The sequence below is a fragment of the Vidua macroura genome, chromosome 6, assembly GCF_024509145.1.
Source record: "Vidua macroura isolate BioBank_ID:100142 chromosome 6, ASM2450914v1, whole genome shotgun sequence".
Classification (NCBI taxonomy): domain Eukaryota; kingdom Metazoa; phylum Chordata; class Aves; order Passeriformes; family Viduidae; genus Vidua; species Vidua macroura.
The window spans coordinates 12,464,497-12,481,950 of record NC_071576.1 but is presented as its reverse complement, the minus strand read 5'-3'; the positions used below and the strand labels follow the sequence as shown (position 1 = coordinate 12,481,950).

Genomic DNA, 17,454 nt, shown 5'->3' with positions numbered 1-17,454 from the left:
ATGCTGGCCAGTCCTCCTGCGTGAAGGATTCCGTTGGGAAAGACGCCGAAATTGCATTTTACAAAAGATTTCCACTGTCCAACCAGCCTTGTAAGCATTTTTCATAGGGCTTTCCTTTTTCTACAGGCATCCAGCTTGAATTATGAGAGACACAATATCTTTATTCAGTGAGATGCACCCTGCCTGTCCCTAATATTTTTGCATTGCTTTGTAACTCCAGGAGAAATCAACAATGGAATCATTGACCAAACTTGTATTTAGCTTTCACATCCTTTAGGAAACACAAAGAATTATTATACTTGGGGGCCTCTGAAAGCAAATTAGGATGGCAGAGCGGCATGTAGCACCATCACAGGAATGCTTTCACAACAACACACGAGGCACTCCATTCACGTCTTCCCCGGGTTTAAAAACACAGCATGTTTTATGCTTTGTCTCCTCACTTTGCCTTCCATGCCAAGGCCAGCAAGTTAGTTGTGCCAGAAGAATCACAGAATAATAGAAACACAGAATAGTTTGGGTTGGAAGGGACCCTAAAGATCCTCTAGTTCCAACCCTGTGCCATGGGCAGGGAACCTTCCACTAAATCAGGTTTCTTAAAACCCCGTGCAGCCTGGCCTTGAACATTTCCAGGATTGGAGCATCCACAACTTTTCTGGGCAACCTGTGCCAGTGCCTCACCACTTTTACAGTAAAGGAGAACCAATGGAGGGGCACTTTCTCAGCTCTCATTCTTCCAAATGTTTTAAGTTGTAGGGGCCTTTTTACTCATTAAAGTGTTCATTGCATATATATTAAAGGAAAAGATGGGCTAATCCATTAGGCTACAGACAAAAGCCCTGGCCATTGATCTGTACCTCACCCATGCCACGACCAACAGCCATTTACTCATTACAGCAACCTTCACAAACTGAGTCACAGGTGATACACAAACCTCCTTTGGAGAGGGGGTGGCATCTCAGAAAAAGGAAAGTCAGACTTACTACTCCACAAAAATTCTCCAAGGTTATTTAACAGACCGAAAAAGCAGAGGCATTAATAGGATGGGCATGGTTCTGGACCTAGTGGCAGAGTGTTACAGCTTGCTGGAGCTGTGGCCACCTGGGGACACATCCTCAGCCACCCCATCCATAACATCAGACAGAAAAGCCAGAGGCTGGGGAGGGAGCACCAGGGACTGGATCCAGCTAGTCTACAGCTGTGACTTACAACTGCAACATGGGGTACAAACTTTTCACAGGGCTGGTAAATGCAACAGAATCCTTCCAGAATCAGCTTCCCCCAGAGGTCAGAGACACCAATGCACGCATAATTACTCTGGCTTCATCATGAAAAATGCTTTCTTTCTATAAATGACCAGCTTCATGACAGAAGAAAGAAGAATATTCAGGAGTTTCTGGTCATACTTGATATGGATCTTCTCCCATGGCCCTCTTCAGAACTAACACAGGAAATGCCAAACAAAGGTCTAACATCTAGTATTTCTTTGGAATTGAGAGTAATATGACAAAGTAAAAAGGAATTCTGCTGGATATTGCTGCTGACAACATTTTAAATACAGTTTCCTGGCCAAACTAGAGTAGATCACAAGGTCTCCCGTATGAAAGACAGCAGCTTCTCCTCACATAACTGAAGGCACTAATGAGCTACAAAGCACTTCCATGATCACAATCACTCTCAGAATTATTACAGAATACAAATGAAACAAAAATGATTAGAGAGAAATGTTTTTTCTAAAGAGCTTGATCATACTTAGCCAATCACCATACTGACAAGATAAAAGCATTCTTGCAAACACAGTGATATGCTGGATATATTATATCACACAAAAAGCATTCAAAGGGTCACCTTCCTCCTCAGACAAGGGCAGTCAACTGAGGGGCCCCTGAACACAGGTAGAGAATTTGACTGAAGAAGGGAAAAATAATTTTAAAAAATGAGAAGTGCAGCAAAAGAGGTAGACCCAAAATCTGTAGTAAAAGTGACAGATTACTTCATTTCTAAAATAGGCATGATCCTTGATCCTTAGCTTGGAAGTTAAAAGCCTCAGCCAACAGAAGGAGATGTCCAGATTGCTGAGTGCCATCATCAGCAATGGTGAGTGAACCACATGGCCACGCCACTGAGACCTCCCCACCATGCCAGGCTGGTGCTACAAAAGGTCCACACGTGAAGAAGGTGGGGGAGCAAGCAAGGATCTCACCAACATCCCTCAGTCTTTGCAGCTATGGGATGCAGTCAGTAAAAATACAGACACAGCTAAGGGTGGCTCAGTGCTCATCACTGCAGTGAGTGCTTCTTGTGCAGCTGCACCCTCAGGGAAGGCTCCTTCCAGACACACAAAGAGTCAGTGTTTTTTAAAGGGGTTGGTGCTTCATTCCCACTGATTTCATGTGGTTCACAGGAAAGAAAAAAAGCTTCAGCCAAACCCCTATCAGCTTCCTGCACAGAGGCACACACAGAGGAGGCCAGAACTGAGGGGACTGCAGTCAGCAAGGAAAGAAGTGACAGCATATCCAGCAGGATACATGGGCAGCAGGATGCATGGCCAGCCTTTGGAGGATGGAGGAGAGGAAAAGGGGCAGAGTTCACCGACAGTGTTAGCTGAAGAGGAGGAAATGGAAGGAATTGGAGATAAGGTCAAGGTTGCTATATTGGAAAACTGCCAACAGTGGGAGAAGGGAGGGAATGGGAAGGAAGAGGAGGATGTGTATTTTACCCAGCAGGAAACCCACTGAGGTGAAATGCAGGCAAGAGGGAACCAGAGATTTGAAATAGGAGATTGGAAGTCAGGCAGGGAAAATCTCAAGAAGTCAGTGTCAAAGTAGTAAGTAAAATTGCACAGATGGAGGAGATTCCTCATGCCTAGAACAGATGCATTTGGAAACTGTAGGCAAGAATTCCCACAGCTGCACCCCAACACTCTAACTCAGCTAATCTGAGGACCCCCACCACTACAGAAACCCATGCCCTTCCTGTTCCCTATAGCTGACATTTTCACAGACATAGGAACACAGCTGACTCAGCACCCTGGCAGACAATAATAGCAAGGTTAATCTGGTTACATGCTAAGAAGCAGAAATTGTCCATATAGGCAAAAAGCAACATGGTGTGTTTTGAGGCAAGTGTCACTCTCAGTTTCCTCTCCCCGTCTGGTTTTGTCGAGCATGCAGTCTTTGTATTAGATGGACATATGGCTTTTCCACTTGCTAGGTTTTTATAGTGTTTGGAAGTTCAGAGGTGGTTTACTCTTCACCCTCAGATTTGTGGCTAGGCATTATGCAATTATATAAATGAATGGTGCTACAAGACAGCACAGAAGTCACCAAAAATGCCATTAAAATTTATAATAAAGATGTTGAGAAATAGCATACCACTTCCAGCTACATCCACAGCCATAGTCTCCCCACCAAAGGAAGAGCTGCCCAGCAGTGAGATTACCAGTCTAATTAAGGAGAGGGGGTATAGGTTATGTCTCTGAGTGTCCAGATGCTTGCAGGAAGCACCTTTCTTCCCTGTGCACAGGGTTTATCAACCACTGCACCTCTGAGACCCAAAAACAGTTCTCCTTAAGAAGCAAAAGTCCCAGGGAAGCAGAGGCTGCGGAGCTGTGTGTGACCCATCCTATGCTTCATCAGCAAGTTGGTGATTTTGCTTCTTTCCAAACCACTGTGGCTGCTCAGAACACTCCAGATCGCTGTGGCATGGATCTCTGATGAGCTCAGCCCTGGACAGAACAGCCCTATCTCTGCTGAGACTGCAGTGTCCTGAGAGAATGGTTCTGGGACTGCAGAGTCCTGAGAGGGTCCTGATGAGACTCTTTGCATCCATCAAAGGAGGACAGTGCCAAGTACCCCCATATCCAGGCCCTTTTCCACAGGGAAAACCACAACAAGAGCTACTCCTCTGCTGCCTCTGTGCAGACAGCAGTACTGAAGCACCACTGAACACATTTCCCTTTCAGCCCTCACTTGTTCCTCCATTTCAAGCAGATCAGTGCTGAATATTTGCTGGTATCAGTGATGGCACCAGTGCACTTCTCAGAGCTTACTGCTCCCATGTGGCATCAGTCCCCTTCCCATCCCACTCACCCCACATCATGCATGCTAAAACCATAAATCTACCAGAAAAGCTCAATTCTATCTGAGACTCTCCCAGAAACCTCTCTCTGAAGCCTGCAGGGCTTGTCTCCAAGTCTGTATGGAGAGTCACAGTCCAGCTGTATAATTGACTAAGAAAAGAGAGAAAAATTCTGCAGTCTCTCCTGCCAGGGCATCCTTGAAGCAATATGCTACAAGCAGGGGATAAGTTCCCCAATTCTCTATTGCAAGAATGACACTGGCACCCTCCAATCCAAAGCAGAAGACAAAGCAAATCAAAGTAGCCCCATTCACTGCCCCAGACAAAAACCATCAGCAAAGCAATAGTGCTAATATGAGAAAGAAAATCCCCAGACCACAAATAGTGCCAACGGTTCTTTTCAGTCTGACACCAAAAAAATGAAGAGCAGAGGCCTCAACTTGCAGCTGCTGGCGAACATCTGCTGCTGTGTGTCACGCCACAATGTCATTACCGGTGTCTAAGACCAAGTTTCCTAATGAGTCCTTGCTGGCTCTATCTGGCTGCATGGGATGTGGTCCAGCACAGATGCTGACAAGCACTGCCATGGATACTCCATTCCTGTGTATTTGGAGGACCAAAATTCATAAGACTCTCTGCAATAGGCACGCTGCAAAATCCTGATAATGACACACCTCCACAGAGGTAAAGTAAGGCTTAAAATACGAACCTCTCTTAATAACAGTGGGAATACTTTGGAGCCCAAGAAGAAAAGAGCCTAACTGGGGATGACAGGTGTCTGCTCTTTTAGAGGTTTTGGATCAGAAATTAAAAAAAAAAAAAGAACAAAAACATTGTGATAAACAATTTCTCCTTGATTCCTCCAGGGATCTGAAAAGACATGAGACCTTGGGCCTGCCATCAATTTTCAATCTCTTTTTGCTCAGTTATGTTCTGTCTTTTAATGACACCCTTTCCTACCTCACCTCCAAGAGAGCTATTCCTGATTTGCAGAAAGACTGCAAAAGACTAAGTTTCAAAACCCAGAAGAGAACATCCTGCTGGTTTTACTTCAGCCAGCAGGCACAACCTAGGCACTGGGGATGCTTCAGACCAGCACGGAACATATGAGCAAATATTAATGCTTCTGAACCTTACAACTTCCCCTTGCCTTCTATTAATTTTTGTCTTCCATTTCAAAAAACAAGCATTTAGAATTCAAACCTGATTATATAAGCTACATTTTTCTAATGGCATACCTCAGACAACATTAAAGCTAAATGGAATCATATCAGACACCGTGAAGTTTTTATTACTGAGACAGAACATAGAAAATTACATTACATCTGGCACTGTCAGACAGCTCACAATAAAATTCCCAGGCACGCCTGTTTATCTCACAGTGGTTTTGCTTGCAACCTGCTTACCCAGATTTGAATTGTACTTGGACCCTTCCTTAGCACCTGTCACCATTCAGGTGTTTTAAATAAATAATAAATAAAGGTGTCAATGCTACTCTGCAAATTAGGAATTGTTAAGAGACAAGCAGGAGGCAGTAACATGCCCACAGTTCATGGAAAGTGGGTGGCAGAGCCAGGTAGTACCATGGAAAGGTGCCCTGACTGGCACCCCAGCCCTGGTGTGCTGACAGAACAGGGGGCCCAGCACATTTTCATTTTGTGAGTGACACATATGGCTACAAGCTAAAGGAAGTGCCTGGAGCAGCTCCAGACAGGCAATACTGGGGGCAGATGGGGGAAAACCAACATCAAAACCAAGGACTGAGAGCACAAGGCCACCCTGGCATGGGAGAAGGGAAGGCAGGGAGTGCACCAAAACCCTGAAGCACGGTGTCCCCATCAGAAGAGTAGCACAGGCAGCAAGCAGGCAGCATGCACTGGGCTCACACGGACTGATGGTCCATTCAGAATGAGAAATCTCCCTTCACACAAAGATAAGTGGCATTCCTGGGTGATCACACACAAAAAAACCTCCTGTTACTGCCAGCCTGAGAAATTCCCTGGGCTCCTTCATCATCCCGGGCCACATTTCCCATGCTCTGCTGCCCTGCAGCTGCAGAGGGGTTAACGGCTGAAACAAAGGGGCTGGAGCATGACAAGACTCCCGGCTGACATCCACCCTCCTTCCTGCAAAGTCCCTTCCCTCCCTGCTGCATCTTCTCATGCCCACGGCAGCTCTGCCATTGCCAGCACGTGTGGTGCTCCTGAGGGAGCCCAGCTCCTCTCATGGCCCTGCAGGGACAGGGCTACCTGGTGGCACTCTGGCAGCAGCCCCAGGGCTCCTTGCTGGCTACAAGATTTCCTGGAGATACAGAGAAGTGACCAGTGCCGGCTCCTCTGCAGACCACACCTTTTTGCCACCCTACTGCAGATGATGGCAGACCTCCGATACCTGAGCATGGGACACCCTGACAGGAGCCAGGGAGCTGTGTCCTGTCTGCCTGACTGATGATCCAGAGCACTGGTGGTGCTTGGCTGCTGTTATTCCACACCTATGCAGAAAGCCTGCCAGCACCCAGCTCAAACCCAACCACCAGCTCCTTCTGGGGCACTTAAACGGCTGCACAGTCCTACGTTCCTAAAGACACAGGGGGCTGCCCTGCAGCTGCAAGCACCTGACAGTCAGGCACTGGAGAAGGAACCTGTGCAAGATTCCTAGACAGACCCAGCTCTCCAGCACAACACAGGTCCTGGCCACTGACAGGGAACGAGTTCAGAGCCATCAGTACTCTGTATTAGCATCTTCCTTATCAAATCAAGGGACTTTATTGCAGATGATAATCTCCTTTGGCATTACTTAATTTGCTGCCTTTAATCATAGAGAGCAGCTGGTCATGTAAACATTCAAATCCATGAATTAACTGCTGGGTCCACACAGGAGCCAGACAGAGCCCGTCTGTGCGTCTCAGCCACCTCCTCCTGCATCTTCATGGTGCCCCAGAATGTGTGGATGTCTACTTAAGTAATAACAAGTAATTTAAATTTTCTACTTAAGTAATAACGTGGTGCTTTCTGATTATTAAAGAAACAATTTCATTGCTTTCTCAGCAAACATCACAGACACCCAAGAAAAGAATAGCTCCTCTCCCTGGCAGGCATGACACAGCGCTGGCTGTACGGGCACCAAAGGGAAGATTTCAGGCACTGCCCCAAACAGAAAAACAAAGTCAGGACATTGTTTCCAACTGGATGTCATTACAAACAGGAAGGGTGTCTTTTCTCAGCACTGAGTTGATCGAAGCTCCAGACTCAGGAGACTCCTTGGAGCATGCAGAGGCAGTGAGTCAGCCTCCTCCAGCAGTGGTGGGGGCGAGGGGAGTGCTCACTCTATGGGCTGGTAGCAGCACTGGGCAGCTGGGATGGGGGCACGCCGGTAAAATCACCGCCGACAGCTTCAGCTGCCCCCTCGGACTGAAAGCCTTACCAACGTGACACGTGCAGAGCAGCCTCAGCCCGTAAGCACCTGACACGGGCAAGCAGAACAAGCGTCCGGACAGAGCGAGCCCAGCCGTACCAGCAGACAAGTGCACTAACTCTGACTGACTCACAGGGGCACTGTCAGCGTGAGGAATTTGAGAGGTGCTGCTACTTTTGATAAAGGGAAGTCAAGCACATTTGTTTTCAGAAGGAAACGGTGGGCATTTTTAAGGCTTTCATGATTTTGAAGCAAATCTGATTTGGGGATGATGCAGGTGAAAGCCTCTGAGTGGGTAGAGGATGCGTGCAGGCACAGGAGGATACCTGTGCACATCTGTATGATCCCTCAGGTCTCCACTTGAGCCTGGCTGTCCTTCCAGTCCTATGGCAGAGCAAGGGTCTGTTGTGCCACTGCCTCTCCCCCGACCCATTGCCAGCCCCACACAAAGGTACATGAAAAATGAGCATGAGAACCTACAGCAGATCCTCAAAGCAGATGAAATTTTCTTGCTTCCTCTTGTTACCGGTAAGGGTGAATTATGGGCACGGCCTCTCAACGCCTCTTTTGCTCATCAAAACTCCCAATTTTGTCACTGCCAAACCTTGTGCTGGTTAGCTGCCATGGGGAAAAAAGCCACCCACTGCTCAGAGCCTCTGCAATAGCAGCAGATGAAGGGCAGCTGCTTTCAAAAATGGATTGGTTTGTTCTCAGCTGCTGGTGATACACCCTGAAGCTTCACCATGGCACTCCCTGGGCCATAAATCCTGACAAACCTTTCATTTTACTTTCTCTTCCACAGCTACTGTTGTTGCAGTGGCAAATCAGCCACCTTGAATTTCTTTTTGTCTGCTCAATAACATCCTGGTGGTATCGGTGAAGCCAGTGGGAAGGAGCTGCCTTCTGCTGCTTCTTTCAATCATTGCTTCCCCCTGCCTAAAAAGGCACCATGGCCATCACTTACGTGGGAAGGTGAGAAACCAGCCTAGAGTCATCCTCTGACACACACCAGCTGAGCTCAGCTCACCTGACAGCTACAGGGGATGGGGTGCAGGGATAGAAGAAGGCAGGGGACCATCAGGGCACTGCACACGAGGGGCTTGAAGTAACAGAAGGGGCTGGAGGCATTTTGAGATGCCACAATGGAGATGCTGAAGATCTAAGTGCAGTCCTGGGGATGCCAGAGGCACTGGGCAGCCAGAGATCCCCCTGCCCAGGGGCTTCATATAGAACTGTGAGGGGCTGGGAGTTCCTTGCTGGCAGTGGAGGGGTTGCTGTGCTGGGACACCTTGGGGCCTTGCTAAGGTCCTCAGTGCACCAGGTGATTCTGCAGGGGCAATCAATGCTCCAAGGGCTCCCCTGACTCTCCTGGGTGCATCTTCAGGACATCATAATGAGAACAGTATGGTGATCTTTAGCCATTTCAAGCTTGATTTGAAAAGTCAGGTTGGCTTTAAGAAGCTGATCCAGTTCTTCTCCCTGAGAGGAATAGATTTACTCCCATGCAGGATGAGAAGGGACAAGACTTGCCCTGTGCTCCCCAGTGAGACCCAAGACCAGGCTTGGGCCACAGTTACATCTCCTTGCCTACACCAGGTTGGTTCAGGGACCAGCTTTTTCTTTCCTCTGCAGGGAGCTGAGGGAGAGATAGTGAGTTACCTTCTGGCTTTTCTTCTGCCTTAGCCCTTGTACTGAACAGGATGGAGACCACTGTCTTTCCAGGCAAAAGGGAGAGACAGAACTGTCACTGGGGTTGAGGTTTAGCTACTGTGTTCCCTCACATCTCTCCTCACCACTGCTCTCACAGGCCCAGCAGACAGCCAGCGCTTCAGCCAAGGACTCATCATCCCTTCCCACTCCATCTAATGGCTTCTCTTTACACCTACAGACCACAAACATTTGGGCTTGTTTTTGTAATAGCAAGTGTGCCATCTGGCAAAATGAAATACACTTCCCCCAAGTATCTCTACAAGGCAGAGGTACAAAATGTGACTCCTTGTGGCAGCATGGTGGGAATCAAGGGACGGGGCTGGTGCTGCAGCCAGGCTGCCAGAGGTATCTCCCAGGCTTTGCATCCCTCAAGAAGTGGGCACTGGAGAAAAATACAATCAGAAACAGTGTCAGGAAGCCAGAGACTCCACAGCCCTCTAAGTTGAGTGCTCTCCACTACATTGCATTTTCCTATGGACCTGGTTGTTTTTGGAATAGATGTACAAGGAAAAAGAAATTGTGCCTCCCCAGTCTGGTCTGTAGTCTATACAGACTCCTGAGAGAAGCAGCTTTGAACACTGTAACAGAAATCTCACTTTTATCTGGAGGTACTTATTGTAGTCCTCAGGGGCCTATATAAAAGCTGGGTATTGGCATCAGCAGCATTGTCTTCTTAAAAAGACAGAGCTTGTCTCAGCTCTCACAGAGTCTATCTGCAGGTACTTTCCACAGGGATTCCCAGTTCCAGACCCAGGATGGTCTCCAGTCACCACCTACAGCACCAGCAGATTTAATGTGGATAAATCCTCCTGCACCCTGATGGGGAACCACCAGGAGCTCCTGCTCCTCAGCAAGGGAACACTACAAACTTGGTACAAAAACTTAAGGAAGGGGAAGGTGATGGTTATTTAAACTTAACGTGTCACTCACACCCACACAGCTACAAACACACATTCACGTGTTTACCAAAAGGTGGTCAGGGTCACTGTGTGTGGCACAGAAAACAAGGGACACCCACTAGCAAGTCCTAATGACAGCCCTGGCATCCCTCCTCATTGACAGCAAAGAAATGGGTTCTGGGGCACATTTTTCACATGCCTTAGGAGTCAGTGGTTATTACAGGCTGATCTTTATCGTAGCATCTTGCTTACCCTCCAAAAACCCTAGGAAAGCTGCTGCCTGTTGCCTCCTTTCCATCACTTTGGTCATCTTATCTACTCCTTCCTCTTGGAACCACAGGAAGAAAAATTGTGGTGTGACAGTGCTCCTGTTATCAGGGACCCAGTCCTCTGCTGATGAGCCATCTGTGCTGTGGCCTTATCACAGCACAGACCTCCCAGTCCTGACACAAACCACACATCCTGTGGTGTTTACCCATTTCTTTGCTGCCAGTCACGCCTTTGGCCATCAGCACAGGCCAAAGCATCCCTTCCTCTAGAATTCCTGCTGGTGTTTTCACATACACTTTCCTACCCACACTCCATCCACACTACCCTTTGTATTTCCATTGAGTTACTCCCACCAAAGGCAGGATTCCCATTATAAATCACATGAACACTGCTAACAGATTTTAAGTCTAAGCCAGCCAGGCTAGCTCTGACTGCTAGTAACAAGCTGGTTCATGTTTAATGGTGTTCCTTGCCAGTGTGGATAAATGGTTCCTCCAGGCAGCTGGTTTATGAGTTTCTCAAGGTGATGGTACCACCATAGGACCATAGGCAGCCCTCAGGTCACCTTCTCATGCCTGGGCACTGAGATGGGCCTGTGGCACAGCCACGGGGCAGAGGGCAGGTACATGAAAATCTACAAGGAACATGTGATCCACATGGCTGCCAGAGCACACATGAAGAGGCCAAAGAGAGAGATGCAAGCTCTGGGCCATGCCTCAGCCCCCACGTGCATCCTCAGCTGTGCTGCAGGGGTTTTGGATGTCCCCCTAGATGTGGGGGGAGTGAGTAAGCAGCTGTGTGGGGTTCAGTTGCCAGCTGCAGTTAAACCATGGCACCCAGATGCCAGATGGGCCATGGAGTCCTCAGCAGTGCTCGGCTTACAGGTACCTCAAAGACAGCTCTCATGCCTGGGACATCGGCTCACATGAGACTGAGCAGCTCTGGAGGCTGCTGGCAATGGGACAGATGGAGCCAGCCTGTCCAGCTTAGTCTCATCCCAGGGAAATGGCAGGTCCCATCAGGAGCTTGTTGCTGCCTCCTCTCACGAGTCCAAGCCAGAGGAAATCACCCTCACCTCCCAAAGGACACAGTACTCTGGTACTCCATGAAATGACACTGGGTGGCAGTTCCTAGAGCTGGAAAGACTGACTCTCTGCTATCAGTTCAAGCTAACATATATATCACACCTTCCCTTGCAAAGGCCAGGGTCTTGTAGGCCCTTGTAACCCCAAGGATTGCTGTTCCTGGATATTTGGTAACCACTGCAGACTACAGAGCAAATCTATAATTACCCATGTGCATGAAGCCAAATGCACAGAGTGCAACTGTGAATGTCTTTTGCTTCTGCATCTTGAGTGTCCACTGGTGTCCCTGATCCAGGATACATTAGAAACACCCAGCTGTGTCATTAACTGGGGTATGTCAGAGCCCTGGGGAACTGGAGTGATGCCTGCTTGTTACCTGTGTGACAGTGAGGGATGTACTGTGGAACTTCCCAGAGTTACACAGGCAGTGCTGATGATGGAACCCTGAACGGATGTGGCAGCTTTGAAGCTGACACCAATTGTTCATCACTCACCCACAGGAAGCTTGTGCAGGCACAAAGAATGATTTCTCACAAACTCATGCCTGCTGCCTATTAAAAAAAGCCACAGAGAAACTCAGGTACATCTAAATGTCCACTTCTGGGACAAGAATGCTCAAGTCATTCAAAGACTTCATTCATTTTCATGAGTCTGTGATCATTATCCTTGTCACAAAAACAGTGCATTATGTCAAGCTACAAACCAAAGGGATTTCGGTAGGAATAAGTAAATAAATGGCTACATAAGCATCTCAGACAATGTGGATTTGGAACCAAAGCTGTTTTTGATTTTTCTCTATCAACTTCCCGCAAAGAAGGCAGAACACAGCTAGGGTGACAGATGAAAGTGAATGCCACACAGTACCCAGGCCTCTCCATAAATGCCAGGTGCCATCGCTTCCTTGAGGAAGGAGAGAAAACAGGGACAAGTAGCCAGGAAGGGCTCCAGCAGGCAGGGCCATCTGCCACCAGCCCTCACACAGCCCCAGTGAGCTGCAGGGGCCAATGCTCAAGCAGAAAACTCTCCTGCCAGCTCCCATCCCAGCACAGCTCCTCTGCAGAGAGCTGCTGGACGTATCCCAGCCTGACTGACAAGATAAACATAAAATCATGAGTAGCAGCACTCCTTGGGGCAACCAGCACAGGCTGACTGAGCATTGCCAACCTGGAACAAAGCTGGGGATCAAAAGCCTAAACACCAGGGAAGCAAAGCAAAATCTCCAAAATTGTAAGGCTGGCACAGCCAGACAAACATCTCCAGGTTCGAGTCTCTCTGCATTCCCTATAAAGTCTCCTGTCTTTATACACAGGGCACAAAGTTGGAAAAATGAATATTCACCTGGACAGCTTTATCCCTCTTTTTTTAGCTTGAAGCATCTCTATTCATCCTGCCATTTAGCAGGGATAGGAAAGGGATATGCTTCCATACTTGAGGTTTTTTTATGCAAACTCTATTAAATTATCATTGTGCCCTTCTTTACAACTGTAAGAGATACACTAAATCTACAGAATGACTCTTTCCCAGTCAAGCAGCCAACACATGACTGGTCCTACAGGACCTGCAGCTTTGCTGACCAGTGTCCCAGACATGGAGCAGGGAGGTTCTCCAGCTGTGCTGCCATCAGGATTTTGTTCACATTCCTAACACTCACAGCCCACTCCCACCAGGACTCTCTGACTGTTTCTACACTCTTCCTCTAATCTGGAAAACAATATCACCACACAAATATAGGGGCCCAAACAGTGAGGGAAACATCTGGAAGGCAAACACCTGGCAGGGCTCAGGATCCTCAGCCATGCCCAGCACATGGGTGCCCTGACACAGCAGCACAGACTCCATCTTATGCAAGAGGCTGTAGTCAAGGTTCTTCTGTGGTTTGAAAAGCAATGCAGGAAAATTGTAGGAAACTCAAACCTTATTTGTGATACAGAAAAACCTAAGAACTTACTCACTAAACAACCCTGTCCATGCACTGCCAGACACCTGGCAAGCTTCACCCACAACCAAGATTTTTTACTGCAGGCACAGGACATTTACCAAAAAGAAGCTGCAGGTATAACAAGAATCACCCTAGCTTTAAAAGATTCACAACTGCGACTGTCAGTTGACTGAAAACCCATACTGGGAAGCTGATGAACTCAATTCAGGCAAAGATTAATGTTCCAGGGGCTCCCCATCCTCCCAACATCTGCAGGCTTCAGCTGCACATTTACAATTCCAACTTCAGGGTGAATAATCATTTGTGAGCGCTCCCCTGTAATCTTCACCATGCCCACTTTTGGGGAAACCCATGGCCCTGCCTGTGTAGGGAAGGAAACTTCTCTTACGTTCTGCAGGGCGTCCTGGTACTGTGGCAGTGACGAGAGCTGTGACTCAGAGTGGTACGGGGACAATCCTTTCCTCAGAGTCCTCAGGTCCCCCGTGCTGGACTGCTGCAAAGACAACAGAAAACAGGACAGTCCATGTTAATGAGAAGAAAACAAGCTGTGCCCCTCCTGATGTCCTGGCTTTTCCCATGACCACATCTGTTCCCTGACCTGTTCTCTTTACTTCTCCCTGCACCAGCAGTGACAGTGAGCACTGTAATAAAATGATTTTTCCATGTGTAGTCCTAGAGAAAACACCTGCAAGCAGTTGGAGGTGAACTGTTCAAGGTCTGCTACATTAAGTGATACAGCAGGAAGGCATTTTTGTTTTACCTAAGTTCCTACATGCTCAATAAAAAACATCTGTTAAGAAGCACATAAAAATATTATTAAGACTTCAGATTAAATCAAAACCAGCAAAAAATCCACAAACCCCAAACAAACAAATAAACCAACCAACCAAAAAACCCACCCAAAAACCCACATCAGGAGACATTTTATAGATTAAGGCTTTGTAAACAGTGCTACTATCATTCACCTAAGCTTGCAAAATGTGTGTTGACAGGAACAGTTTCTTATTTGGTTACAAATTTGCTTGCACCCACAGGTCTTAAACATAGTTAAATAAATGAAGGTAGTCTATATGACCCTAAAAGCTAGATAAATGCAACCAATAGTCTGCACTCATAGGGAAGGAGCACTGGGTGTTAGGAGTACTGAATAATCTCCCTGGGACAAAGTTTCTGCCTTGTGTTTTTAACTTTCTCTGTGATCTTGAAATGTGAAGAATGAGAAGTGTTTCTCATTTATAAAAGTGCACCCAGAAAAAGCCAATACATAAACAGCCAAAATCAAAGGTCTGGGATAAGATTCTATCTTTATCACCAATAAACATCTCATTAACTTTTCATATTTTTAAGAGTATCCAGCAGTACACTGTCCTCTATTTTAAAGTTAAAAAATCATGACCTTTCAGATTTTTATGCTCTATTAAGACTTTCAACTCCCATTTGCTACAGAAATTATGTTTTCTACTTCAAAAGAACCAAAGAAAAATAATTGGAGCAATAAAATTTAACAAGAAATCTCATAAATCAAATCAATTGTATGTAAAAACCCCACAGTAACCCAAAGGCCTGAACATAACAGAGACTTTGGAGACTGTTGTCATGCACAGATCTCTGGAAACATTGGAAGTTCATTTCCATTTCCTGCTCAAAGAGAAGAACTGGTGCACTCTGAGTGGATGCATTATTTTCTATCAGTGTCATATATATTTTCTTGTAGTTACATGGCCTGTTTTAGTTGATATTCAGCTTTGGTTTTATTTCAAAATGTTGTCTTCTTAGGTTAAAACTTCTACAGTGACCCAGTGCTTTCACAACCATTCTGGAGCCCTCACCCTATCAACTTTCTTTTTATAAGCTGTGAAGAGAAGGGCAGTTCTCAGGAAAGCCATTATGAGGGATGGATGCTAGTCCTGTATGACCCAATCTGCTGGGAACTGCTGTGTCTCACATGGAGCCAAGTGATACAGAATGAGTTCAGCATATCAGATATCTGGGATTCCCCTGAATTTAGGAACAGAGAAGATGTGGCCTGTATTTCTTTCACATTTCACAACAGAGAGTCAGGGAGAGAGATCTGAAGGAGATAACTCCTTCTGAAGCTGAAAAGTGACTGCTGCAAAACTGAGTTTCCACTATTCCTGGGAGGTATATAATTTCAAAGAAAGGTTAGCAGGTCACTATGGAACATGATAAGAAGACTCTTAGTTTACTGGCAGCGTCCCAGGCATGTGATGTCTCTTGGTGGTTATCCTGAAAGGATTTCACCTTGGCTGGTTGTGCTCCCACATCCCTGCTGTGTGCAACCCCTTCTCCACTCTTGTGTGTGCATGGGGACACAGCAACCTCCTGGAGGGGTCCTGGCACTGCCACCCATTCATTTGGGCTGTCAGCTCAGGAGCTCAGGCACTCTTCCCTGACATCTGTGATGAAGAGGCATGTGCATGGCCAAGGGAAAAGCAGAACAGCAGAGCCAAAATGTGAGGTTGTGCCTCTGGAGACCCCAGAGATTGCAGATTCCCTCAAAGTCTCTGCTCCAGAAGAGCATGTGTTGCCTCAGCAGTTTAGAGGCTGTGGATTACTCAGACTTTAGCAAACCACACTGAGACCTGCAAGATGCCACACGATCACGGGGAACCAGAAATGTGGAAAGAGGCCTGAGAAAGAGAGATTTGGTGCACATTTGCATCCCAGAAACTTGCTGTCTTACCCCTAAATCTGAAGAGGTTGGTCTACATTGGATTCCCCATGTGTTCCATCACATTACAGCTTGTCCTCACAGAAAGTCAAAATGCTTTGCCCAGCTAAGGAAGGAAGACAACCAAACACAAGTCCAGACAATACCCAGTATCACACTGCTGTCGCTAAAAACACACTAGTATAAATTGATTTAATTAACTGCCCTATGCTCCTGCCTGGAGAAAAAGTCTGCATTAATTTCATTTTGGCTTAAATTGGTTGAAATTGTGTTGGTAAATACACAGATACAGTCAAAACTCTGCTCTAACAAGTGTTTATAATGGATTAGTTCTATTGCTTTTTTTAAAGCAAATCCCATTTAAGGCTGCGCTAGCGTGTGACAAAACTATTGTTAGGTTGTTTCAGTGACTGCTGATGATGAATCTGACCTAATGCATTCAATTTGATGGAAAGATTCCCACTGAGTTCAATGAACATCAAAACAAGCTCTTAATTAAAGAACAGAAAGGAAAAAGAGGAAAAAAAAATAGGACAAGAAAAAGAAAAGACATCTAAGAAATAAAAAAACTGAGCAGAGATCTATCCAGAAGAGGAACAAGGTGTTTGGAGCAGAGAGTGGGTTTGCTAGTGCCAAAAGAGTCTTCACCTGCCATTATTTATAAGACATCTCTGCCAGAGCTGGACAGAGTAAACTTTTTCCTCCCACTGTCTGTCATAGAGCCAGCCCCTTTCACGAGTCCTCCACTCAATGCAATTTTCCTTCCATATTTTCTAGAAGTTATTTGGGAATTTATCTTACTTTAATTGCTTGTGTTTTTTTACAACAGGCTACCAACCACAGCTCTGCACTATTTGTCTTCCCTGTACTAAAGGCAAATGTGTGATTTTCACTATAGAAAGAAAACTGCTTTTTCTTCCTTTTTAAAATTAAAATGGTGCAGTGACACATATTCAACAGACCTCCCTAAACATTTGCACATTCCTTGGGCTTTGCTATCAGTGCTAGACCTAACCAGGGAAAGAAAGTGAATCCCTCATTAAAAACCAATATGACTAATGATGCATCAGAATGAGTAGCCATTACTCCACTTAAACCTAAATTAAAAATCCTGGTATTTGCATTGTCAATTCACTCACAAAATGAAATCTCTTATTACCTTACCCAATTTTCATTACTGAGATGTAAGTGGATCCCAAATTGCTTTTCTAGTCAGAAAGACATTTTAAAAGTAGAATCCTTGATAATCTCTGTTCATCATCATTGCTGGAAATTATCTCAACTAACGGGCAACATATCTATAATAAATTATCCTTCAGGTAAAATCACTTCACATTTCAGGAGTTTCAAGGAATTTATCACTAA

At 46.2% G+C, this 17,454-nt stretch overlaps 1 protein-coding gene across 2 annotated transcripts in view; it reads right to left on the bottom strand.

Annotated features, from left to right (window-relative positions):
* The window catches only part of CCDC85C (coiled-coil domain containing 85C), a 110,789-nt gene that overhangs the window by 12,688 nt on the left and 80,647 nt on the right, over positions 1-17,454 (bottom strand). For both annotated transcript variants that reach the window (XM_053979592.1, XM_053979593.1), the window contains exon 3: positions 13,786-13,890. In XM_053979592.1, coding sequence (XP_053835567.1) covers positions 13,786-13,890 — 105 coding nt within the window. The remainder of the gene's footprint in view (positions 1-13,785; positions 13,891-17,454) is intronic.